Source organism: Sebastes fasciatus, chromosome 23 (assembly GCF_043250625.1).
Source record: "Sebastes fasciatus isolate fSebFas1 chromosome 23, fSebFas1.pri, whole genome shotgun sequence".
Classification (NCBI taxonomy): domain Eukaryota; kingdom Metazoa; phylum Chordata; class Actinopteri; order Perciformes; family Sebastidae; genus Sebastes; species Sebastes fasciatus.
The window spans coordinates 8,081,148-8,108,129 of NC_133817.1; the positions used below are offsets into that span (position 1 = coordinate 8,081,148).

General features: G+C 35.5%; 2 protein-coding genes across 7 annotated transcripts in view; one reads left to right on the forward strand and one right to left on the reverse strand.

Annotated features, from left to right (window-relative positions):
• The first annotated feature begins 591 nt into the window (after nt 1–591).
• Nucleotides 592–11,711, forward strand: mdm2 (MDM2 proto-oncogene). Of its 2 annotated transcripts, none has more exons than XM_074626271.1 (13): nt 592–729; nt 4,079–4,116; nt 6,427–6,494; nt 6,585–6,659; nt 6,793–6,926; nt 7,412–7,461; nt 7,663–7,721; nt 8,151–8,241; nt 8,324–8,523; nt 8,609–8,746; nt 8,923–8,994; nt 9,085–9,271; nt 9,486–11,711. In XM_074626271.1, exons 3-13 carry the CDS (start codon nt 6,444–6,446, stop codon nt 9,980–9,982), a joined length of 1,554 nt encoding a protein of 517 aa, XP_074482372.1. In that variant the 5' UTR covers nt 592–729; nt 4,079–4,116; nt 6,427–6,443; the 3' UTR covers nt 9,983–11,711. The 2 variants fall into 2 exon arrangements, with proteins under 2 accessions (XP_074482372.1, XP_074482373.1); XM_074626272.1 differs by lacking the exon at nt 592–729 and adding an exon at nt 3,839–3,857.
• A 4,381-nt stretch (nt 11,712–16,092) lies between these two features.
• The window catches only part of LOC141762240 (plexin-B2-like), a 163,760-nt gene continuing 152,870 nt past the window's right edge, over nt 16,093–26,982 (reverse strand). For 2 of the 5 annotated variants that reach the window (XM_074626254.1, XM_074626255.1), the window contains exons 38-43: nt 26,631–26,791; nt 23,962–24,109; nt 23,249–23,313; nt 22,478–22,553; nt 22,247–22,321; nt 16,093–22,062 (exon numbers count right to left, since the gene is read on the reverse strand). In XM_074626254.1, the coding sequence (XP_074482355.1) occupies nt 21,958–22,062; nt 22,247–22,321; nt 22,478–22,553; nt 23,249–23,313; nt 23,962–24,109; nt 26,631–26,791 (630 nt within the window). In that variant the 3' untranslated portion in view covers nt 16,093–21,957. The remainder of the gene's footprint in view (nt 22,063–22,246; nt 22,322–22,477; nt 22,554–23,248; nt 23,314–23,961; nt 24,110–26,630; nt 26,792–26,982) is intronic. The other 3 variants (XR_012592761.1, XR_012592762.1, XR_012592763.1) reach the window with 3 other exon arrangements.

Below are 26,982 nucleotides of genomic sequence, written 5' to 3' on the forward strand. Positions count from 1 at the left end.
TTATCAGAGCACAGTAAAACCTGAGATGATGTTTTGTAATATGACAGAATATTAGGGCTACTGTCAAAAAATCATGAGATTTTTAATAAATACAGTAAAAAAGGTAATATTTTTAGAATAAACTTTTAGAAAAAGTTTTTAAATATTTTTAGAATAAAGTTGTAGAGAAAGGTTGTAATCTTTTTAGAATAAACTTTTAGAAAAAGGTAATATTTTGAGAATAAAGTTGTACAAAAAGGTCATAATATATTGAGAATAAAGTTGTACAAAAAGGTCATAATATTTTGAGAATAAAGTTGTACAAAAAGGTCATAATATATTGAGAACAAACTAACTACTAGTGAAGAAAAAAAGAGAAAAAGGTTAATTATTGTGGTAAATTGTTATTAGCCCAAGCTCTCCATGCAGTGTCAGCGTGGTCGTGTCTAGAAGGTAACCCACAAATTGCGAAATCTGATCTGAGATTCTCAAAAACTCTCGCGAGACTCGCTGCCCGATCCTATACTTAACTATTCGACATCAACACTTAACCGTTATTTATCATCTCGCGAGAGTTTTTCCAACATGCGGGTTCCCTTCTAGACACTACCGTGCTCTGCCACCAGAAGTGTGTGAAGGAACAAACTGAGCAGTAAACAACAGACCGACTATCAGTGGATCAACTATAACCGCTAAACTGACGGATTAACGCCGTTGAAGGATATTATTTAATCAAGAGTAACAGTCAAGGTAGGTAAATATATATGTATATAATGTTTAAATGTAATTTTTTAGGGTTTTTAGTACTATAACAATAGCAGTAGCACAAGTTAGCATGTGGTGCTAGCAGGCCGAGAAGCCTCGTGTTTTCTTGGCTGAGTAGAGCCGGGCAGAGACGCAGCCACGCGGCTTATATTTAACTGTTTTGACATATTTAATTTTGTGTTATTCTGAATTTTTTTTTCCAGTTTTAACTAACTAACATTAAGTTAGAAGTGAGTACTGTGTTTTTAACCGGCTAGCTAACGTAATATAATAGTTATTAGTCATTTTCAGGGCTTTGTAGGCAGTGTTTTGCATGTTAACACGTGTTATAAGTGTTAAATACTAGCTTTAACATTTAATTTAATTAACTAAAAATGAGCAGACAGACATAAGAAATATTAGCATCCACAGTTATTGCGTGAAAGCTCAATCTAATCCTCAGTAATTTAAGTTTCACTGTTTTTTAAGTCCAGTTTCTGCCCATTAATCTTCCATTTATGCACATTATCTTGCATTTATGCACATTATCTTGCATTTATGCACATTATCTTGCATTTGTTGCATCCTGAGAAAGTGAAATAGTTTAGTCTCCATTTGATCTTGTTTAGTTAAATAGAAAGTCTTTAGTGGTGCAGAGAGGAGTGTTTTGCATGCTAACTCTAGTTATCTGTTACTAGCTTTAACATTTAATTTAATTTACAAAATAAGAGCAGACAAAAAGCAGACAGACATAAGCATCATTAGCATCCACAGTTATTGGGTGAAAGCTGAATGTAATTAAGTCTTTTGTAAGTCCAGTTTCTGTTGATTAATCTTCTATTTATGCACATTATCTTGCATGTGTTGTATCCTGAGATCAATCAATCAATCAATCACCATTCATTTGTATAGCCCTTTACAATAACCAAAAGGTACCCAAAGTGCTTTACATTAACATCAAGAAATAACAGGAATAAAAACATAAAAAGGTACATAAAAAGCACAGGAAAAATGTCACAGCGCTACTAGGTATTAAAAGCCAATCTAAAAAATAGTTCAGTCCTCCATAGATCTTGTTTGGTTAGATAGAAAGTGTAGTGGTGCAGACTCAGAGAGCAGAGCGGGATACGTCCAGGCATATTTTCTCTGCATGTGTTGTAATGGTAACAGCTGGGCTGACTCATGCTGTTCATCACTCACTCTTTCTGTACAGTCACTCAGACAGACTGATGCCCAGACATATTCACACTTAAAAGGGGCTAAAGCAGGGCTAAACAGAGCAGCATGGTTTGAGTCTGGGTATGAGTAAAAATAGTAAAGAGATATTTTGAGAATAAACATGTAGAAAAAGGTCATTGTTTTGAGAATAAACTTGTACAAAAAAGGTATTATTTGTAGAATAAAATTGTAGAAAAAGTTGGTAATATTTTGAGAATAAAGTTGTAGAAAAAGTTGGTAATATTTTGAGAATAAAGTTTTAGAAAAAGGTCATAATATTTTGAGAATAAAGTTGTAGAAAAAGTTGGTAATATTTTGAGAATAAAGTTTTAGAAAAAGGTCATAATATTTTGAGAATAAAGTTGTAGAAAAAGGTCATAATATTTTGAGAATAAAGTTTTAGAAAAAGGTCATAATATTTTGAGAATAAAGTTGTAGAAAAAGTTGGTAATATTTTGAGAATAAAGTTTTAGAAAAAGGTCATAATATTTTGAGAATAAAGTTGTAGAAAAAGGTTGTATTATTTTGGCATATGTTGTGCACAGATCCCTTTTTAAAAATAAATATTGTTGCAGTGTACTCTTGTTTGTCATCTCACTGAGAATTAGATGTTAAGATTAATATCAAGTTTAGTTTTTCATCACAAGCTCCACGATGTTAATAATCTGTTTACTGTTTACAAGTCCAGGCATATTTTCTCTGCATGTGTTTGTGTTGTAACAGCTGGGCTGACTCATGCTGTTTATCACTCACTTTTTCTGTACAGTCACTCAGACTGATGTCCAGACATATTCACACTATAAGGGGGCTAAAGCAGGGCCAAACAGGGCTAAACAGCATGGTTTGAGTCTGGGCATGTGTTGTGCACAGATCCCTTTTTAAACATAAATATATAGATATTTTGGGAAACGCTCATGTTTGTCATCTCACTGAGAATTAGATGTTAAGATTAATATCAAGTTTAGTTTTTCATCACAAGCTCCAAGATGTGTTGAATGGGTTTTACACAGCATATTATTATTTATTGTAATCAGGGAATGAAATTAGCACCTGCCACCTGCCAAATAACAGGGTAAATGTTGGTTGTGGCAGGTGAAAATTTCAGGTCACCTGCTTAGAAGCTTAAATTAAATATAGGGTAACATTTCATTTTACAGGTTCACAAATTTCATGGTAATTAGGTGATAATTAGCAAGTCATTTTGACATTTCTTTGGAATTACTGCCAAATTACCCAAATATTTACCTATAAATTTATTGGAAATTACTTTATTATAAACATTATTTAATAATTATATTCCGCTATTTCTCAATAGCTGGTAATTTATTTAATACATTTCCAAGAAAAGAATACAAAGTTAATTGATATGCTTTGTTTTCATGTCTGCTGGTAAATAGATAATAATTAGCAAATAACTTTTTTGAGTTTTCTTTAAAAACTCCCTGAATCATTGTATTATCAATTTGACTACAAACAGCAGCAGACAGGCTGAGTTTAGTGACATAACAGAATATCCTGACCTGGAGGTCGTGACACCCACATGGGGGTTCACCTCACATGACAGCAGGAGCAAATCTGGGTCAATCCATACTATTACTATGGACTTTCCAGTCAATCTGCAGTTTTAAATATATTCCTAGGCAGGCTTTTAAATAAAGAAAACAATAAATTAAAAAATTTAAAAATGTTTTTGGGTGGGACTAAATTTAATTTGATGGGTGGACCTGATAACTTATGTAGATGGTTGGATTTTTATCTCCAGTCCTGCTGTGGAAACATACTCGCATCATGCTCAGATCCATGAGTTAGCCCTTGTTGGCCCTGGTTACTTGATTAGCGTGGTTATCATTACCATGGTTATCCATATTTGACAGCGATGAGTCATCCTGGACTAGTGCTGGCATGTCTACACAGAGGTATGTGATTAAATCAGCTGGTACTGTCAGTTTCACCATGAACATATAACACGCTGCTGCTGACTCAGCCCTGAGTGGCCCTGTTAGGCCCTGATAGGCCCCAGCTAGGCTAGGCTGGGCCTTTTAGACTGGTCTAGTCCTGACATGTCTGAGCAGGTCTATAAGTAGCTGCAGCTCTGCTCTCATCCACTCTGCACTTTATCTGTTTTTATTTTGCACAGGATGGACTGCTGATACTTTCTACTCTGTATATATACTGGTAAGTCTTTTAATTTATATCCAAAAGTACTGTGTACATGATGTATAACTATATATATACTAGTAAGACTGATTTAAAAACTGACAAATAACTGTTTCCCTGATAACTTGCTACTGTTTTACACATTTCTGTTGTAAAAAAATTTAATTAAACTAACAAAGTTAGTGGTTTAAGTTGTAGTATTACATATTTGGAGAGTTTTTTCAGGGGTCATGCATAAGATAAGATATTCCTTTATTAGTCCCTCAATGGGGAAATTTGCAATAATAGTGGGGCAAAGGTCATTGCACTGAACTTTTTATTTACTAATTATTTTATATGTAATTTTGTCTCCATATATGTCATATTGTGACCTATGTATTTATGTAGGATTTGATTAATTTGGCCATTTTTTTCAATTAATCATTAGGCCAGAAAATTGTGAAATGTGCTAAAATCACAATTTTCACATAACAAATTCAAATTGTTTTGTCCAACCAATAATTAAAAACCCAAATGTTATATAGGCCTCCACAATTATCAAAAATGTTATCTAAATTGCAATATTTGTTTAAGGCAAAATGTGTATACACCATTTTAAAGTAAATATTGTGGTCCTGGCCTACATCTTATATTCTACGGACTTAAGAAAACATCTTTGTTTGGTACAGATCCCCACAAAAATCCCACTATAATCATTTTAATATGGTTTTCAATGGCAATGAGAATAATGATGTAAAAATGATTATTCCCTCTAATATTGCAAATCATATTGCAATCAGTCAAAATAATTAGATATTTTTTCAAAATTGGCAGCCCTAAAAGGTATTAAATTTACTATCACAGATAACTAGAAAAAACATCAGATAGTCACATTTTATGCAGGATGCAATAGTGAGCCATCAGCTGAGTCACTGACTCAGATCCATTGTGGTTTGAAGGGTTTAAAGTGAGACTGTGGTACTTTTACTGAACAGCAGCCACAAGTAAAAAATCACATGATGATTTTCACAGTAAATGTACCATAATTTCCTCAAGAATTTGTGGAGTCAGTTGCTTTAAAGTTGTCCTAATCAGTATTTTTATGCTAACAAAGGAAATTGACTGTATAATGCGACAGGTGATGCCCAGAGTGGATTTTATATTGAAAGTATCACCCACCTCTGCCGTTTCCTTCAGCTCTCTGAAGCGTTTTAGCGTCTTTGAGCTCATTTGTTTAATCTCAAAGCTCTCATCAGTGTCGTTTCCAGCCAAATGTAACCCACCATACACTTACTGTCCAGCACTATAACAGAAAGACAAAGTTAGAAACTAGCTGGCAAACATATGGAAGCATTTTTCTTCTTAAAAACAAACTCTTATAAGTGTGCTTTCACAGGGTTTGTGGCCTGAATTTGCTTTTATCTATTAAGTCACTTCTTAAAATATATTTATATACAAAGGCATTCTCTTAACTTTTATTTTATTGACGGTTTTAATTATTTATATTGTTTTATTTTATGTTTTCTCCTTTGTTAAATGTTGTATAACTTTTAAAACAGTTTAAAATTTTGGGTTGGGTTGTCTTGCCATTTTTATTTTTGTCTCATAAAGCACTTTGTAACGTTATGAAAAGTGCTATAATTAAAAGTGTATTATTGTTTAGCAGTGAAACTTGATATTTTTCTCAGGAGTTGGTGAAGACAAAAACAGGAGTAAATATTAGTATCCATTAGATTGCCAGAACTCCAATATTTGCCAACATTGCGGTCTGTCTGCAACAACTTTGTGATAAAACCACAGACAAGTTAATCTGTCATGCTTAAAGAGAATAACAGAAGAGAAGAAAAGTCACAAAGACAGCAAACTAAGTCAATAATGTCAGTTACACAACAACATCTATCTGGTAACATTAGCTAACAGGTCTCGAAAAATAGCATTAAATTCAGTTTCCTCAACAACAAAAAGCCTTAAAGGTATTGAAAGCATTTCTTCTAAGCGTCTTCTAAGACTTGTAGGCATAAATATTTTCTCCTGCTTGCTGTAGACAGCAATTTTAGTTGTAAATGGTTCTGTATCGGATTGTGGGCTGTCAGGAGACGTCACACTTCAAATAAACTAAAAGTGGGATTGTTGTGCATGAGGCTGTAGAGTTTCATTCAACACCATCAGACCTGTAACCAAACACTGTCACTACTGCTAGCAATTGGTTAATCATTGCAGCTCTACATTTTTCAATGGTTAATCCATCCATCCATTTTCTACTTTATAATTAGGAACTATAATTATACTCAGAGATATTACATTGTATTCTATGTGGTACTAATGACTTATTTGTCTGTTTGTGTGCAGAAACAATCAGCTTTACAATGTCAGCTGACGGGGAGCTCAACACTGAAGGCGCTGACGACAACAAACTGGTGAGAGAAACTGGTTATTAACTTCTCTACTGGTTGTTCACTGTTTGTTTTAGGGTTTGACTTAACTTTTTCTTGTTTGTGTGTGTTTAGGTCAGACCAAAGGTGGAGTTTCAAACTTTACTGCAAGATGCCGGCGCCACTAAAGATGTTTTCACCATGAAGGAGGTACAACATGTCGGAAATATGTACCTAAATCAAGTTCCCTGACCATTTTAATGCTTCATTCAGGGGGCTGTTGTCTGTACAGTCTGGTGTTTGCATGTCTCTCATGATGCCTCTGTGCTGGTGTTTCTCGTAGGTGATGTTCTACCTGGGTCAGTACATCATCCAGAAGCAGCTGTACGACCAGAAGCAGCAGCACATCGTCCACTGCTCCCAGGATGCACTGGGACGGTTGCTGGGAGTCGACAGCTTCTCTGTAAAAGAGCCACGGTGAGAAAGAGTAAATAAACACACAAAAGAGGAAGTTGATGATTCATCGACTATTTTAATTCATCGTCACTGTTTGTTTGGTTCCGCTCTGAAATAACGTCAGTTTCTTAAAGGGAAGTTTCTGTCAGTCGTGTAAAGCTTTGTACTCAAAAGTAATTAAACAAAAAACGTTATAAGATAAGCCTTTATTGATCCACAGAGGGGAAATTCAGGTGTTGCTGCAGCATAGGAGCAGAAATAGGCACTATAAAATATAGCACTAACCTGTCCATGTTCAAATCATTAATCAAAACATCTTTTTAGAACTGCCTTCAATGTGTGATTAATGTTGTGTTTTATATATTAGGATGTTCTTACTTATGGTCATAAGTATAGTATAATGCATAATAAATAATATAATCAAATATCTAATAAAATATTCTATGTATTTTGGTGTGTTGCCAGCTCCTGCCAGTGAGGTAATTAAACTGTGTTTACTGTTTCAGAGTTCTGTTTGCTATGATCACCAAGAACCTGGTGGCCGTGAAGAACCAAGGTAGGCCTGCTCTTCTTCCTCTTTGGCTGAATCCAAATGTCACCACACTTTTCAGGCTTTATTTAGTGCCTCATGTATTTCTACACTTCTTTTTCTGTCTTCTTATCTTCCCCTTTCTCCTCCTCCTCCTCTTTTTCCATATCCTCCTCTCTCGCCTGCTGCTCAAACAAAACTAAACCCGTCTTTCTCGCTCTTTCATAGATTCACAGACAAGCTTGAGTGAACCACACAGCGACAGTCAGACAGAAAAAGGGACAGAGGTAAGACAGTCTCATAATACAGATGGGAACGTTTGATGTTGTGTTGCACTTAATTCAAAATATTTTAGGAGCTTATCAGACACGATTCTAGTATTTTTAGCACATAATACTTTATAAAGAATGCCAAGGAGCAGCATGAAGTCATGCAAATGTTGGAACAGTAGCAAAATGCAACAATCATAGTGCAAAGATAGTTATTTTTTAAATAATATAAGACTTAATGAATTCATTTTAATGCTGAATTTAGTAGAATACATAAACACTTTAAGAGGACGTAGCACAAAGTGTCCTACAAGGTTTATAATGCACAAAAGCACCTCAAAACAAAACTTGCAGATTTTTTAGTCTGGTGATGTGTATCAAGGTGAAGTTTATTTAATATTTTAAAAGATCACTACAAAGCGGGAGGCTGACTGTTTGTACTCTTAGGAGGCAGATTCAGAAAGCCGCTCTTCATCGCCAGAGAGGAGGGGGAGGCGAAGAAGGAGGAGGAGAAGAAGCTGCAGGAGCAGTGACCCAGGTGAGTTTCTCCCCTGAGGCACCGCCACCTCAATAGAGCTTATAAACAAAACCTTTGATACTAAACTCCATCTTCTCCTCAGGGCCCTCCGACAGTTTAGAGGCCGATGGAGAGGAGGAGGAGGAGTCGGGGGAGGAAGAGGAAGGAGAAGGAGGTAGAAAGAGGAGGAGGTCCGACAGCTACTCCCTGACCTTTGATGAAAGCCTGTCGTGGTGTGTGATTGGAGGACTGGCGACCGTACGGGACAGACCCAGCAGCCAATCATCCGACTCACACAGCACAGTGAGTATTATACCATCACATACACAGGCTTTTATTTTGTTAATGTTGTATTAGTTTTTAACGCAGACTTTGTGTGTGTGTTTAGTCCGGGAGGTCAGAGGTCACGGTTGCAGCCTCAGACTCAGACAGCGACAACTTCAGCGTTGAATTTGAAGTTGAGTCTATCGACTCTGACGACTACAATGAAGATGATGCCGATGCCACTTTGTCTGCAGATGACCAGGTATGTAAACGTCTTGACCCCTGAACCCTAATAATAATAAGTCTGTGGACTAGTCGGGTGGACTTCCGGTTTAAGGTCTAAATCTCAATAAGATGATTTAATTATTTTCCAGCCAAACAGTATTGAAATATATGTATAACTCTGATATATTTTTTTACCTTTTCATCTGTGTCCAGGTGTACGAGGTCACCATATTTGAGGCAGAGGACAACGACTCCTTTGATGAAGACACCGAGATCACTGAAGCCGTGAGTCTAAACACACAAACAAACATAATAACACACATGTTATATACTTCAGGTCTAAACTGTGTGTGTGTGTGTGTTTCTCTCTCTCAGGACTACTGGCGGTGTTCGAAGTGTGACGAGCTGAACCCACCTCTCCCCAGAAACTGTCTTCGCTGCTGGGCGCTGCGCCAGGATTGGCTGTCGGAGGTGTCCCTCGATATAACGAAGCCCGCCTCCTCCAGTCCTAAAGCCCTGCCGCTGAAGCCAAGCGACCAATCAGCAGCCAAAGAATCTCCAGGTAGGGGAAACTCTACAACTCCTGAGTGCTGCAAAATAATATTAAAATGATGCAAGAATTGATATTAGACATTGTTTTAACAACAAAAGGAGAATTTTTAGGGAATTAAAAAAATCATATGGATCAAAAACAGAATTTAAAGGGATAGTTTAGCCTCACTTACTTCTGAACAAACTATTGACGATTGATTGATTGATTGATGTGTCCTCTGAAGGTTCTGATGTTGAAGAGAATGAAGGAGTCGATGTCCCAGATGGGAAAAGAGCGAAAACTCCTCTCCTGTCACAGAGCCTGTCGGACTCCGCCCTCTCTGGTGCGGACTCCCAGGACCTCCTCTCCTCCTCCCAGTCTTCCTCCTCCCAGCAGAAGCTCTGGACTGCCGACTCCCAGCCCTCCTCCTCCTGCTACTCCTCCATGGACTCCCAGGAGCTTCTCCCATCTTCCCCCACAAGTCCTCCACCTCCACTCCCTCCTCCTCCCGTGGTCCCCGAGCTGGAGCGCAGCGTGTCGGCAGAGTGGCGGCTGCCGGACTCGTGTCTGGACCCGTGCCTCATCTGTCAGTCCCGGCCGAAAAACGGCTGCATCGTTCACGGACGAACGGGACACCTGATGGCCTGCTACGTCTGCGCCAGGAAGCTGAAGAAGAGGAACAAGTTGTGTCCGGTGTGCAGGCTGCCGATCCAGTCAGTCATCCTCACCTACCTCAGCTGAGACACCCCGTCTGTCCTCACCTCCATACAGAATTACATTGAATTATTACCTAATTTAAAGTTTCACTCATCTGCCTCTGTCCATAGGCACATGTCCGCACTTTCTCTTAGTCTCTGACTCTTTTCAGGAAGCTGGTATCAGCTGGCGTCATTCTAGATTTTCTTATTGTCAAAAATAAACCATGAAAAGACCAAAACCAACAATGTTTTAGTCCAAACTCACGATACTTTCTGTCTCCTCTGAAGATGGAAATCTTTAAAAATGCTTCCTCAAACAGCCGAGGACTGTAGTTTTAAAGTAAGGCTGACAAAATCTATTAATTTGCCTTTTTTCGCAATTAATCATTTTGTCTTGTGATCGTCAAATGTCTAGTATATGAGAACCGAATATGATGTATTCAAATAGCTTGTTTGGTGCGAAAAATATTTATTTCACAGTGACATAAAACAGGGAAAAGCAGCAAAACATCATATTTGTTTGACTAAATATTAGGGCTGCCCAAGACACTACACGCCCACACGTTGTTGGTTTTGGTCTTTTTATGGGACGTGTTGACAAAAAGATGACTCATCCTTTAAATGATACTTAAACCTCAATGACAATTAAATTATTTTTCATTCATAAAATAGAGACTTGGTCTGTTTTCACCTCTTCTTCTCATCTGCTTCAGCTGAACTTACTCATATTAAAAAACAAAAAGGTCACTCCAAAACCTTCCTGTTTTACCCCAAATTAGATGAAATTATCAACATCTGCTTCATATCTGTTTGAAAGTGAGCAAATATAACTTCCAAAAACTAATTTTACACCATCTTCTATTTCTGAATTTGGGTAAAAAAGCCAAATCGGGAGTCCCCAAAATGTTGGATTGTCCTTTTAAGTCTTGTCTTAACATCTAGTAACGCTGTTTTTTGTGATTGGTAACGTTTTATTTTATGGGTCTATAATTATATATAAACATTTCCTGGAAAGAATTCTCTAATTTGATAAATTAAAGGGAAAAATAGGAATTTCCTCTAAAGAAAAGTTCTGTTTAAACCCAAATAAATAGTTGAGCTATTATTGCCAATTCTACTAAAACACAAAAAACACAATTATTTATAACCACACTCATATAATATACTTATTAAACACTGTAGTCTATTTTCCCTATAATGAATAACAAATTACATAATTCTTTCCAGGAGACTTTTTGTAAATAGTTATGAAATTATTCAGATATTGTGGACCCATTAAATAAAGCTTTACCTTTAATTTTACAGGTCTGTCATTTCCTAATCCTGTCATTGAAATTTTCCTGAGGAAAAACATGTAATTTGGTTGTTAAAAAAAAGAAGGAATTTCCTGTAAATTGTCGTTAATTTATTGGAAACTTTGTTTGCCGTATACTTTATTTTATTTGTATGCTTGCCTTGCTGTGTGCACTAACTAAAAGAATCTCCAGGTTAAAGTTATACAACATATAATTACCAAATTACATCGTTCTTTCCAGGAAACTTCCAGGGAAATTATTAGGAAACTACATCCCATGAACAGACATCTTCTTTATTGTCCACTCGCGTGGAAATCTTTTTTGGCTTCACATATTTACTTATTTATTAAATGTTTATTTAAGCAGATAGAGACTTTTCCGAGCTCTTTGAATAATAAGATGAATATATGAGATCTATAATATTTTCTGTTTACGATTTTCTGTGAACTGAATAAACTTTAACGTCTGTTAACATGAGCCTGACATTTTTGTGAGTTGTTTATTCTGCTTTAGCACTTTTTGTAGATGCTAAACTTGTATATAATATATAAAATATATATAATATATATATATATATATAAAAACATATACACACATAACCAGTACATATACATACAAATATACGTATATAAAATATTTTTAAATGTAAATTGTATTTAATGTCTCTATTTACTTATTTTTAAATTAATTAATTTTATTTATATTTTTCATCTTTTTTAATTTAATTTTTAATTTATTTGTTATTGTTTGTTTTAACTAAGCCATTTTTACATTGAGTCAAAGTGATAATAAATATTAAGTAAAAAATACTTAATTAAAAATAAACAATAGAAATACAAATAAATAAAAAAATAAAAAGATGAGATTGAATATATATACAAATATTTATTTAACTAAATTGTATTTCATTTCTTTATTTACTTTTTTTAAATACATTTTTATTTCAATGTTTCATCTATTTTTATTTATTTATTATTATATTTAATTTTTTATTTATTTGTTATTATTTTCGTTTATTTTAACTTTCTTTTTTTTACATAGAGTAATAGTGATAATATAATATAGTATGACAATATATATATTAAGTAAAAAATACTTTGTTAAAGAAACAATAAAAATAACAAATAAATAAAAATAAAAAGATAGAAATAAAAGAGATAGCAATACTGATATAAAATCTAAGTAAAATGAATGAATTAAAAAAATAAGTAAATAAAGAAATTAAATCAAATTTACAGTAAAAGACCAGATTAACGATACCATATTTTTCTAAAAGGAAAGGTATAATTGTTACGTGTATACCCTGAGTTCTGTGACCTATATATTATTAAATGTGTCATTATTAGATAGTTAATGATAATACATTTAAATAAATCTGAGGGGTTGTGAGACGATTAATGGGAGAGAGAAGATACATTAATGTTGATGAACTTTTCAGAGCTTATTCTAATGGTTCGGATTTTTTTTGTAGAATAAATAAAGTACATCAGAAGATTATACACTGATATTATCCTCAACATTTTGTGGCGGTACTGAGTTCCCCAGACTTTAGTTGTTCAGTCAGAAGACTGAAAAACAGTTCCCATCCACATAATAATATAAAATAAAATGCCTTCTTAATAATAATAATGAACAAATGCCTCTATATTAACAAACAATTAAGGAAACTGAAATATTGGTTTGTGTTTTTCCTTCACCCTCCTTTAAAGTTTTCCCAAATAAAATACACTAAAAGAAATGGGTATAAAGGGTTTCATTGAAAATCAACAAATGAATAGAATACAAAAATACAGCCTGCAGGCGTTAGGCTATTGTAAGGCAAGCCAGATCGTTGCACAAATAGTACCTAAACGTCCCAGTGCAGGTAACCCAATTGGTTGGCACTTAACTTGTTTCCCCAACTAGGAGTCAACACACTCAACAAACAAAACACAAAGATCCCAGAATCCCAAAAGGGCCCAAAACAGACCAGTTTCTGGTCAAGCTGATAATACATGTTGCATTGAGTGAAGGAGAGATCAGAATGACACTGGGTGTGCAGTTTCCCTCCTCTTTTAAGCCCTACAGAAAGGTCGTCGTTACACCCTGATTGGCCAAGAGGGGAATGCACCAAGCTGCTCTCAACTATCATTTAAGAGCCAGTCCCCACACCCTGCGCAACAGGTGAACTGAATAACCCTCTAATCACTCAGCAACTCAACCAAAAAAACACCAGGGAAAAGGGAAACAACAGCAAGCACCAGAGAATTGGCAGCTGCCACAATTTATTAAAAACATTTAAAGAAATGCAGGCTATCCACTTCTTTAAATGTACCAATACTGCCCCCTTCTGGAGAGAGATCTCTTAAATACCTTAATTGTCTGCATTAGCTGGCTGTCACATCCTCTGCAGCTGCTGACCGTTGATTAATCAGCTGTTAAACTACAGTAACTGACTTCCGGTTGTTTTTGACGCACTGGTCCGTCAAAATTTACAGTCCGGCCTATAGTTAAACATTTAATCAGCTTACCTGATATTTATCTTAACTGCTAACTTTATCAATACAGAACATAACTTTATGTTATGTTGAATCTGCTGCTGTTTAAAAGAGCAGTTCTTCAATGAGAACACAGAGAGGCAGTGTTGTCCTATGTTTATCTCTTCTTCTTGTTCTTGTTCTTGTTCTTGTTCTTCTTCTTCTTCTTCTTAATAATAATAATAATAATAATAATAATATTAATAATAAATAAATAATAATAATAATAATAAATAATAAATAATAATAATAAATAATAACAATAATAATAATTAATAAATAAATACATAATAATAATTAGTATTATTAATAATAACAAGAATAACAACAACAATAATAATTGTAATAATTATGGTTGATTATTATTAATAATGTTACGAATAATAATATATAATAATAATAATACTAAATAAATAAATAATAATTATTATTATTACTATTATTATCATTAATAATAATAATAATAATAACAAAATGAATAACAATAATAATTGTAATAACTATTGTTGATTATTATTATTAATATTGTTACAAATGATAACATAATAATAATAATAATAATAATGATAATAATAATAATAATAATAATAATAATAATAATAATAATAATAATAACTGGCCCATAATCAGAAATATCAGATTTAAAAGTAGAGTAAAAACTAAAGTTGATCCATCAAATTTAAATACAGTGAACTGTAAATATCAGCAGTTTGTGCTGATATTTACGTTAAATACAGTTAACGTAAATATCAGCAGTTTATGCTCATGTTCTGCAGAAGGAGTTATTGGTGAAATATCTTCACACATAACTTCTGTAGAAAAAAAACTAAGAGTAAATCAGTGTTAGTTTGTGTTTTATTAGTTTAAATAATTAATATAATAAAAAAAACCATTTTGATCAGTTTTAGATATATATCCTCATAAATTAACTCCACAGAGCTCTAATCAGTTCTAAGTGAACAAAACCAATAAATATTCATTAATAATATATAGTCGTAGGCTAGTTGTGAATGTGAATCCAGTGTTTTGTTGTCAGGAGTTTAATGTGTGAGCAGCAGATTTCCTCTGAATCATAAACATGTGGCGGTACTGAGTTCCCCAGACTTTAGTTGTTCAGTCAGACGACTGAAAAACTGTTCCCATCCACATAATAATATAAAATAAAATGCCTTCTTAATAATAATAATGAACAAATGCCTCTTCGCTAATGAACAAATGCCTCTATATTAACAAACAATTAAGGAAACTGAAATATTGGTTTGTGTTTTTCCTTTTACCCTCCTTTAAAGTTTTCCCAAATAAAATACACTAAAAGAAATGGGTATAAAGGGTTTCATTGAAAATCAACAAATGAATAGAATACAAAAATACAGCCTGCAGGCGTTAGGCTATTGTAAGGCAAGCCAGATCGCTGCACAAATAGTACCTAAACGTCCCAGTGCAGGTAACCCAATTGGTTGGCACTTAACTTGTTTCCCCAACTAGGAGTCAACACTCTCAACAAACAAAACACAAAGATCACAGAATCCCAAAAGGGCCCAAAACAGACCAGGAGTTTCTGGTAAAGCTGATAATACATGTTGCATTGAGTGAAGGAGAGATCAGAATGACACTGGGTGTGCAATTTCCCTCCTCTTTTAAGCCCTACAGAAAGGTCGTCGTTACACCCTGATTGGCCAAGAGGGGAATGCACCAAGCTGCTCTCAACTATCATTTAAGAGCCAGTCCCCACACCCTGCGCAACAGGTGAACTGAATAACCCTCTAATCACTCAGCAACTCAACCAAAAAAACACCAGGGAAAAGGGAAACAACAGCAAGCACCAGAGAATTGGCAGCTGCCACAAACAGGAGGCTCGTCTCTAAATGAAACTCGGTGTCCTCGCCTCCGGCTGTCTGACGAGTATCACTGGGTTTGATAGTTAAACACAGTTTTTCTGCTTTGAAACATCCACACAGCACTGTTTCTAATGCATACATAATAAAAACTGAAATCTGATGAATCCACTAGGGCTTATTTGTCTCTCAGTGTGACTGAGCATCGGATTTAAGTTAAAAATTGTTGCATTTGTGATTTATCACTGTTTCCTTACCGTATATATTACATTTTGAAAGTTTAGAGAGGCTGCTGTTATTTTATAACTGAGAAAACTTGTTTTGATATGATTTAAATCAAGGTCTGGAGGGTTTACAGGATAAAATGAAAGATTAAAATTTAAATAAACAAATAAACAAATAAATAAATAAATAAATAATTATGATTATTATTATTATAAACACTATCTAAAATAGTCCACATTGTGTCAGGAGCAGAAAAATGAAAGACACCAAAACAACAGAAGATTTTCCATTTGTATAAACATCTTTTATTGAATATTTGGACTTCCTAGATCTGGATTTTCTGCCCACTTCTCCACTTCCTCAGAAGACTCACCGATTTGGGTTCCAGACCAGTAAAGACCATTTGGTCACTGGTAGTGCTGTTTCTGTCCGTTTCAACGGTCTAGACTTGGTCCAGGCCGTCCAAAACAATTTGTTTCCTACCATGATGTTACAAGAATAAACAATGGGAACGTTGTATTTGATGTACAAACTGTTATACAATGGTATAAACACATTTAACCCTTGTGATGTTGGTCAAAACATCAGTACCAGTGGGCCGAGTTTCTGTTTAACATTCAAACCCTCTGTTTACGTTGTGCCTCATGAAACAATATCTTTCAAATACGCTTCAGTTGTACATCATTAAAACACACAGATCCTCAAATAGTGGACGAATAAATCTAATTACAGTGAAGCCTCAGTTCCCTGTGCTGATCCCTCATCCTGTCATCACAACATGAACATTTTCCTGTATACCTCTGTGCCTCTGAAAAACACTCAATTAAACATCACATATACAGATCACATCCTTCCAATATTTACCAAACTGTTCTTGAGCATGGGGAAGTGTGTTAGTTAAACCAACACTTTTTAACAGGTTTTGTGCCAATGCATGTATGCTAGATCAATGGTTTGTAAATTAAGTTATCCACAATGTTGACAAAGTATTCTCAACATTTCCCCAAAAAGATGATTACACTAGTTTTAAAATGTTTTGCCAATGGGAAAAGCATCAATCTATATTTTCTTTTGCTTCCATTTTCTTTATTTTTAATGTTATTTAAGAGTAATTTTGCTAAATTGTTAAATAATCATCTGCATGAAATGACAAAGTATAATAATGGCTATATGACGGTCTAAATTTGTTTTTTTACAAGCTTTAAAAACATCTGACAGTACCAACTTTGCCCCCTCTAAAATACTGTAATCGCTCCGGATTGTGATCTTCCAGTTAAGAACCATAAACATGCTGTAAACCGACACTAAACAACCGATTACACTGTTGTCAGGCTATTGAATAGGTGTTATCAGTCGCTTTAAGCCCCATAGATGTGGGTCAGTAGGGGCCTACTACACCCACTAGTAGGTTTTATCATCTATTCATGTGGTAGATCACCGAAAGACGGAATAAAAGAACAAGACACGCGGCAGTGTTTTTTTATTGCCTAAGCCTAAAGAAGTTGTAGTTTAGTTGCGTAAACCTGAAGCAGTTGTATTTTTATTGCCTAAACCTAAAAAAGTTGTAGTTTAGTTGCGTAGACCTAAAGAAGTTGTAGTTTTATTGCGTAAACCTAAAGAAGTTGTAGTTTGTTTGCGTAAACCTAAAGAAGTTGTAGTTTTGTTGCGTAAACCTAAAGAAGTTGTAGTTTTGTTGCGTAAACCTAAAGAAGTTGTAGTTTGTTTGCGTAAACCTAAAGAAGTTGTAGTTTGTTTGCGTAAACCTAAAGAAGTTGTAGTTTTGTTGCGTAAACCTAAAGAAGTCTCTTTTTTTGTGTTCAAAACGTTAATGTTTCATTCAGTTTTACAACATGTTAGAACGTGTTGCTTTTAAGTTTCACTTTCACTTTTACAACGTAGTAGGTGTAGTAGGCCCCTACTGACCCACATCTATGGTGCTTATAGTGACTGATAACGCCTATTTAATGGCCTGATAACAGTTGAATCGGGTGCACTAAACGTGTATGTATCTATACAGACACCTTTCTTGGCTTTTACTTCCAAATAGACTTTCAGTTCTACACTTTAAGGCACTCGCTGGTGGCAAAAAGAAGGCAGAAAGAAACAAGTGTTGGCAGAGGAATAGAGATACAGTATATCCTCTACATAAATGAGATGTCTCATATTTCACAATTAATAAACTAATTTGTAGAATGAGTAGAGATTGAGCTTTTATGTCAGAAGGATTTAAAAAGCAAATGTGGCACTTTACTTTGAAAAGCTGGTGAAATTTTGTGAAAAGTTTTCTTCTTTCGGCACTGAATTTAATATACAATTATTTGTTCCCCTTATTTCTGGCTACACTCATCAAACATACAAATGACAGTCCAAGCCTTAGATATTATGCACACTACAACAACAACACACGATAGTTTCTTGAAGTTATTTGGCACCAAAGTGGCACATTTCTGAGAGAGAAATGCCCAGAAGAAAGCTTGTGAGGAGTAAAATAAAAAAGCTAAGATGTGTTTATTTCAGTCTTTGTATATGGAGGTCATGGGGTGCCAAACTCGGATGTGATTTGAGACATGAGTACAAAGATACAGCACCAGCTTTAAGGTCGTATTGCTACAGAATTTAAAGATGCAGTTTGTACCCTAAAACAAAACAGAAAACAAAGTTTCTCTCCTAGAAGGCGAAGGGGTTCATCATCCAATTTACAAACTGCATATTTAATCTTTGATATTAACTCAAGCACTACATAAAGCACGTCGTCTGGGCTCAGAAGGCAACGAATAATGCAGATATATATAATGAATCTATGGTGACAATGATTAATGTGTAGCACAGGAGAAGATAAATGAGTTCATTTACACTTCAGCGACTTAAAACGGCACTTAAACCCAAAGACTGTTGCAGATCTTGTAATAACTTGGTCCACAATTCACTCACTTACAGACTGGTTGGAAATATAAACGATCATATGGTACAATTTCTCCCATATTTTTCAAATTAACATGTTTTCCTTCGTGATTTTTCAAAAAAATATTCTTGAAAATATTGACTCTTTGACAGAGATGTTTTTCGACAGGTTTCAACAAGCCAGAAACAAAACTAAACCAACCTACTTCTGATTAAACAATCTCATTATGAACACATTTAATGGGCAGAATAAGGAGGCGGCAATCATCAGGAGGCACATAAAAGTATTTGCAGGCGCTACGTAACAATTATTGCACAAATTTTCTTTTGTCACGTCGATGTAGAATGAAAAGATAGTTGGGAACGAGACAGCAGTGTGCATTTTTTGGTATGTTTGTGTAGGATAATATGGAAGATTTAAATGCCTAAATAAAGTGAAATACAATATTTTATGTACGCAATTACTGTCATAATTAAATAAATGAAAAATTCAATCATTATTGAAGACAAAAAGCTAAATCATTGTTCTTTTAACGTATGTTTTCCATTTAATTATGACACAGTAAATGTATACACAAAAAGGAAATACATATAACGATGCATATTGTATTTCACTTTCTTTGTTTGATTTGTTTTTTATGCATTTTAAGTCTTCTGTAGGTGGAGGACAATTCATTGTTTTTAACTGTGTGTTTTTTTAATGTACGTACCTTAGACTCCCTGGAAAGCAGTGATACTGAACACTGGCAATGCATGATGGAGGAATATGCCCTATAATAACTGGATTTAATACATTTTAACACTTCACCACCTTAATTTTAAATTTATTTTAAGCCTTTTTGAAGGATCCATGGATACCTTGTCTTCAGAAGACACTCATTTCCTCTTATGTGTTCAGAAAATGCAGAAATGCAGCATTATATATGACGGGAGTATTGCAAAAGAAGTGAAATTACATAGATTATAAAAAATTAAAAAAACAAATCACACTTAACAATAAAAGTGTTTGGCTGTTTAGATCACATGATTAGGCAGTCATGATTTTTCACAGAAAGTAAAAACAAGCTGGTCCTCAACAACAAAGTGGCGACGGTGTCGATATAACTATTGAACACACACACTTACGCACAAGATATGACATTATGGACCACCCTGATTAACACTTCACAACAGAAAAAACCAAGTGACATCGTATCAGTCCATTAAAAAGATATTTTTCATGTTGTATATGGAAATAGAAAGCTTATGCTTAAAGGGAGAGTTTTGATGTTTTTGAAGTGTTGTTGTATGAGGTCAATAGTCAGTGTATTTCCTACAATAGATGGCGTTCGGCACAGTCCCAGTTTGGGGAAGCGGAAGCCGAAGCTGTGGACGGGGGCAGCAGCAAAACATATTTTAGACACCTAAAAAAATCTGTTTAAATGTACGCTACATTTAAAATATTTTCACCATTTTAACTTGTAGTCAGATGGCCCTTTCTGACGGGGAACTGAAGTCGTTATATCAATCTATGTTGTCTGTCTTCAAAGCCACCAGACTCCATTGACAAACACAGTAATTTTACCTCGCAGAACACAGGAGTTGCTGGTCTACCGCTGCATTTATCGGTTAGTTTGTTTGTGTTATTGTGTGACTTTGGAGAATCCGAATTAACCGTTTAAAACACCAAAGTCACACAATAACACAAACAAACTATCCGATAGATGCAGCGGTAGAACAGCAACTCCCGTGTTCTGCAAGGTAAAATTACTATTTTTGTCAATGGAGTCTGGTGGCTTTGAAGACAGACGACATAGATGGATATAACGACTTCAGTTCCCCGTCAGAAAGGGCCATCTGACTGCAAGTAAAAGTGGTGAAAATATTCTAAATGTAGCGTACATTTAAACAGATTTTCTACGTCAGCAAGGTAAAGCGGTGAAAATATTCTAAATATAACTGATATAAACTGATATTGATGTTTTCAGGTGTCTAAAATACGTTGTGCTGCTGACCCCGTTCACAGCAGTACATTGCTCCTGTGCAGGTCCATCTACTGTAGGTAATACACTTACTAGGGATAAGTACCTCACACAACCCCACTTGGCCCGAACTATTCCTTTTAAAGCTTGCATACAAAGAATAATACTAAACAAACTAAACAGAATGCAATTATTCAGCTGTGATCTTTTAGTCACCAGCACAGTGTCATCAGCATAGAAACACATAATCTGATATGAAAAACAACATTTGGCCAATGATATAAGAAAAGTTAAAATGTTGTGGTTTGATTTTTGGACATCGTACCCTGAATTCACTCTCCTCAACTGTGCCATCAAACAAACCAAGACCCCTGATTGGCCAGTGGTGTGTACCGTAGTGGGTTTTCATTGGTCGATTATTTTATATTTGAGATCGCTTGAAGGGAAAAGAAAGTTCGTCCAAGTGTTTTTACACTTTAGGATGAAAATCTGTTGCTGACGAGAGATCAGATTTTCCTGGTGGCCATTTAGTGTGGAAACAGAAAAACTGACCTCAGATCAGGCGTTATTCACCTCAAATCCACAGTTCATAACGTCGCTGTAATACGATAACTAAAAAGTGGTCACAAAGCATCCTGGAGCCGCTGTACTTCTACAATCCAAACTTCCAAAAAAAAGGGCTGAGTAGCAAATAAGAAAAATATTCAGTAATGGCTCATTACTTCACTTATATTCTTCAATTATCCAAAAAATCTTCATTCCTTGTGTGGCACTTTTTTCTTCTTCAGTCCTTGAGTGGTCAAATTAAAACTTGTGATGTCGAGAAACACAGAAACAGCTAGGTCCGAGGATCACACTTACCGAACGCCTTCGTTACCATTAAAAAAATAACCCTTTGATTTCACAGAGCTCCCATCTGCAGCCATACTACGGTCACCATTTTGCATCCCTCCTTGGTATTTGTTTTCGGGATGCCAAGTGGAAGTATGCCACACAACTGTAGTAGATATCAGCGCTTCAGTTTCTACCATATTTTAACACTTCATTTGTCCAACATCTCCGTTCCTCACCCCTCCTGGAGTCCAATAACTCCTCCCTCCTTTAGTCCTTATATGGTCAACAGCTTCCTGTGGCTCCACTAGCCCCTCCCACTTCAGTCCTTACATGGTCAAACATTCGGTAGAGTCCGCGAGCTCGTCCTCCTTTGAGTCCTTAAATTGAAAACAACATCCTGTGTTTTAGTAGCCGTTAGCTCCGCCCCCTGACCCCTCCGTGAGGTCAGAGGTCAAAGGTCGGTGACCTTGTTCTCCAGGGCGGCGGCGATCTGTTGGAGGCGAAGGGTGAGCTGTTTATTCTGGGCTGCTGGGTCCTCGTCCAGCGACTGGATGATCTGAAGAAGATGATAACAGAACAGTTTAAATTAAAAATAAAACCGCATTTGTATAACTTGGTAAAAGTTACAAAACTGGCTGTAAATCTTGCATTTATTTCTCTCTTGTATTTTATGGATTCTCCACAACGAACAGAAGTAGAAATTTAACTGAACGCAATAACATTTTGAAGATATGTCTCACCACATCGTAGTACTTGCTGGCGTACTGGTACAGCTGATGTAAGGCCAACTGGGAGTTCAGCTTGTCTGTGTGTTCCTATAAAGAGGAAACACATGTTACATATTAAAACAATGGAACCATGTAAGGTCATAATTACAAGTCAAAAATGCAAACCAAAACAACCGATTAGTCGACTAATCGACTAAGAGGAGGCAGCTCTAGTTGAGAGAGAGTATTAGTTATATGTCATACCCGGGACACCTCAGCCAGGTGCGTGTTCATGTCTTGGTCACTGACTGGAACCATCTGTCTGATGCCCGAGTAGTAACTGAAGAAAACACACACACAATCAAATCATCATTTATATATCAGGTGATCAAATGTAAATGACATTTCTGTCTTAAACTTAATAACATGCTTCGATATTGTTTAATACATTTTCAGCTTTATTAGCTTTTGCAGCAGATGGACCCACATGTAGCCCAGCTGTTCTGCCAAAATACTACTATCCAGACACATCTGTTCATTCTGTACTACAGCTGTACTGAATGTCGTTTTATTTTATTTACATTTGAAGCTTCTATCGAGGTTTTTAAATGAAGATTTTAATGTCTGTCATCATATTTTATGACATCATCACCCTAAAAAACAGATGTGTTATTGTGGTTATATAAATGGAATTTATGGTGCTGTGAGATAGCAAACATTATTTTGACCTCAGTGAAAATGTAGTTTTTGAAAGGCTAAACGCCAACACATATGTGTTAAAACAGAATATTTCGTTAGATAAAAACATGTTGTGAATTTTGGAAATGATAACATCTGTTTTTTTTTCAATATATTTGGATTTTTAGGACTTTACAACGCTCTGGAGTTATTGGAAATGTTTAGTCGGAAACAATCCTACTGGAATCTAATTCTACTAATAGTATAAAACTAATATTAGTGTAGCCTGATCTTTATCTAAACACAACAAATAGACATGCAGCCCTAGTATATATATATATATTGCAACAAACTCACTCGTCCACCATCTTCTTGTACGTGGAAATCTCTTTTGCATAGAGTAGCTTGTTGCTGGGAGACTCCTGCAGGAACAAGAAATAAAACAGATAAAAGATCATTTATTAAAGCTTCTCATCTTAAAATGTTGTTCTGTGTGGAGTGAAGATGTTTTACAGAGAAAATCCTCTCTTGGATGTTCCTGCACTGTTAATTATCACCCGTCTGTGATGTTCACGTTTAATTTTTTTTGTAATTAACTCTTCTTTTGCTGCTGCAGCCAGATTCGATCAGCCCGCCTCCTCGCTGCAGAACTTGCCTAAGAATTATCACGTTTTTAAGTTTTCTTCAGTATCACAGTAATCCAGTGATAATTGTCTCTATATCCATGGATACACAGCAAACAGGAGCTGATAATAGATAATTCGGCATACTTTTAATGGCACTATTGTGCCAAAATGTAAAGAAATATTGACGATAACTGTGTGAAATATACCATCCTGTAGCTGACATTACAACAGCCCACTGATGAGCTCTCATGGGGTCTTGCTCTGCTTAATTCTTTTGTCATATTGGTTCCCAAATAGATCTATATTTTGATGTCACACAAAAGTCAAATTTCGAACTGAGTTGATTAAAAAAATAAAGTAGAAGAAGAAGCAGCTCTTAATGCAGAAAAAAAACTTTAAAATACTAGAATGTAAATTAAAATTTTGTTATTTGTGTGAACTGACTCTGCTGAGTTTGTGCTCCGTCTTGGTGCAGGCGTCCATGAAGGTCTGAGAGATGACGTGCAGCGACGCGTCCACCACCTCCGTCACGTGGACGTCGAAGATGAAGTGGGGGTTCCTCAGGATGTTCACCCAAAACCTCAGAGGCAAGCTGACGACAGAGAGAGAGACTCGGATCAGGTTGTTGGAAATACATGGAACTGGTATTAATTTACTCCGGTGACGTTTCAGTAAATCCTTATACAAAGAGCTTTAATCATAAAACCAAGACAAGATATTTGATTTGGAGCAAAAAAACATTGGAAAACAGAAAAAAAAAGCAAAGGTAAATAATTATTTTAAGAGTGAAGGAACTGCTCATCCCATCAACCATTGCGAATGGTCACTCGCCGCCTCTGGAAACTCCCTAAAAGCTTTAAAGCTAACCTCCTTGAAACCAACACCCTCACATTTGCGGGTAAAACTGTTTTCTTGACTTTACACCTTTCAACAATTTTTAGACGTTGATATCTCCACAGTGGCTTAACCGATTTTTACCATTCAAACTGCATTTGAAATGTCCATCTCCCTTCATTCTTTTGCAATTTGAACTGCGAATATAGCCCTTAGAAATCTCTTACAATGTTAGTTCATATCAAGAGACACACTCAAGAGAAGAATTCTGCCCCTCCTTCCCACTCACATTGGATTAGAGACATTATGTACTGTATGAATCTAGAAAAAATCTGATATACTACTCGGTGAACAGAGAGTGAATTTTACAACGTGTGGCGCCCCTCCTTGACATTTTTTGAGAAACCTGAGTATTCTCTGAGTATTTTTTAAATTATTATTATTATTATTTTATTTATTTGCATTTTTTCTATTTATTTATTTGCATTTTTCTTTTCCTATTATATCCATCAATGTTCTATTCCCTTTATCTCTCTACTTCTGTTACTATTAAAGTGTATTATGTAGATATTTTCTCTGTATTTTCTATAATTTTAACATTATTTATCTATAATTTAGAATATATTTTCTGTGGTCGGCTGTGATTGTTTGTGCGTTTGCTTTTTGTGTCAGTAGTAAAACAAACTTTGATTCATTATTGATAATCAATAAAAAATACCTTTGAAAGAGACACACATGCGTAGGAACATAGGGCAGCAATGAGAAGCTGCTTTTATCCACCTCAGTCTGAAATCATAGACCCACTGTTTCAAATAATATGATTTTCTTTTTTTAAATGTAAATTTGCCTCCGTTATCGCTACAAACTGAATTTGTGGCGAGCACGAACAGAAAGCTTGACAGGTGCAGCTGTAGAAACACTAACTAACGAAGACAATTTCAGACTTTTCCAGACTTTTTAAGGACCTGCTGACACTCCTGTTTCCCCTCTCTTCCCTCCTCCCTTTATCATTTCATCTCTTCCTCCTCAGACCATAAGCCTCGTCAATAATTCACACCACTGATGAATATTTCATCCTCCAACTTGTACGTGTGTGTGATGATTGACAGGCTGAGCTCAAGGCCAGATGGAAAGCAGAGTAAGTTCTATTTCCTCTCTTCTTCTTCTTCTTCATCTTCCTCATCATTTATCTGTCCTGATAAAAGAGGGCCGATTAGACGAGGCTTTAATGTTGACGACGAGGACATAATGACTCTCTGCTAAAGCTGATGACGTGTAACGGAAGCAGGTTTCCTTCGCAGGTCGTATCTCCGGCTGAGATTCACAGAAGCTTTGATGAGATGCTGGCAGACGTTGAATCAGATAAAAGCGTCACATATCAACCAGTTTACTGACATCATGATCCATGAGAGGCGGTTTGAATGTCTTCTCCCACTTAATCCTGGTTCTCACACATGTTTCACTCACTCAGAGATGCTTTTTTGTTGTCTATATTCTAGTTTTCTCACAGTAAACAATAATATTTTCAGTCATTTTTCAAGCAAAAATTACTAAAAATACTTCGGATTTCTGCTTTTCTCTGTTTTATATCTCTGTAAACTGAATATCTTTGAGTTTTAGACAGTTTGTCAACTTTGGCTGTGAGAAACTGTAAAGGGCATATATCAATATTTTCTGATTAACTACAACAACGAATCGGGACAATAATCAACAAAGGAACAATAATGAATCATTATCCATCACAGTCTGATGAATGCGGTTGTAGCAATTCCATCATTCCTATCTGGAATATTTGTTTTCATATTTACCAATAATTATATAATACCAATAATAATGATAAATAATATCTATTTGTTTTCCACAAAAAAAAGGCACACGTCTCACATATACTCCATATATAATAACCCACTTCTATACTGTAAATAGAGTAATGTATTATTCGTACATAGTATTTATTCGACCATGAACAGGGTCAAATTGTCACATTTAATTGCTTGAAAAATTACAGAAAAGATTAAAAATGTGGTAATAGTTTTTGGTCAATAGATAGACTATAGTATTAATTGAGTAATTCTTACACTGTACAACATTAATGATATTGTTTATTTTTTAGAAAACTAGAATATAGACAATGATAAAGCATCTCTAAGTGAGTGAAACATGTGTGATCAGTACCAGGAATAAGTGGGAGACTTTGCATTACCTGTACTAGACCCTGTGCGTACAGTACATAACAGTCGTATATCAGGTATACAGAGGACGTGCGTTGTATTGTGTACCTGTTAGTCTTCCAGATGTGCAGCGTCTCCTCGTCCACGTTGTCATGTCTCAGCGCCTGCTCGTCCAGGAAGTCAAAGAAGTATTTGACGGCAGGGGGGACGACGGTGCTCGAGCACAAAACGCTGCGGAAGAAATCGTCCACAAACTGCTGCAAAGTGCCCTGAAACACACACACACACACACATACCCTATGTTCATATATACTGTTTGACTATAACACAAGTTTAACATCATGTAAATTGAGCATCTTTCAATAAAACAAATGAGAAACATCATGAATGGGAGAGAGAGCGTTGTATTTTATCATCTCTATGTAAAATCTTAATCTGTAACATAACCAGCACGTAGTAT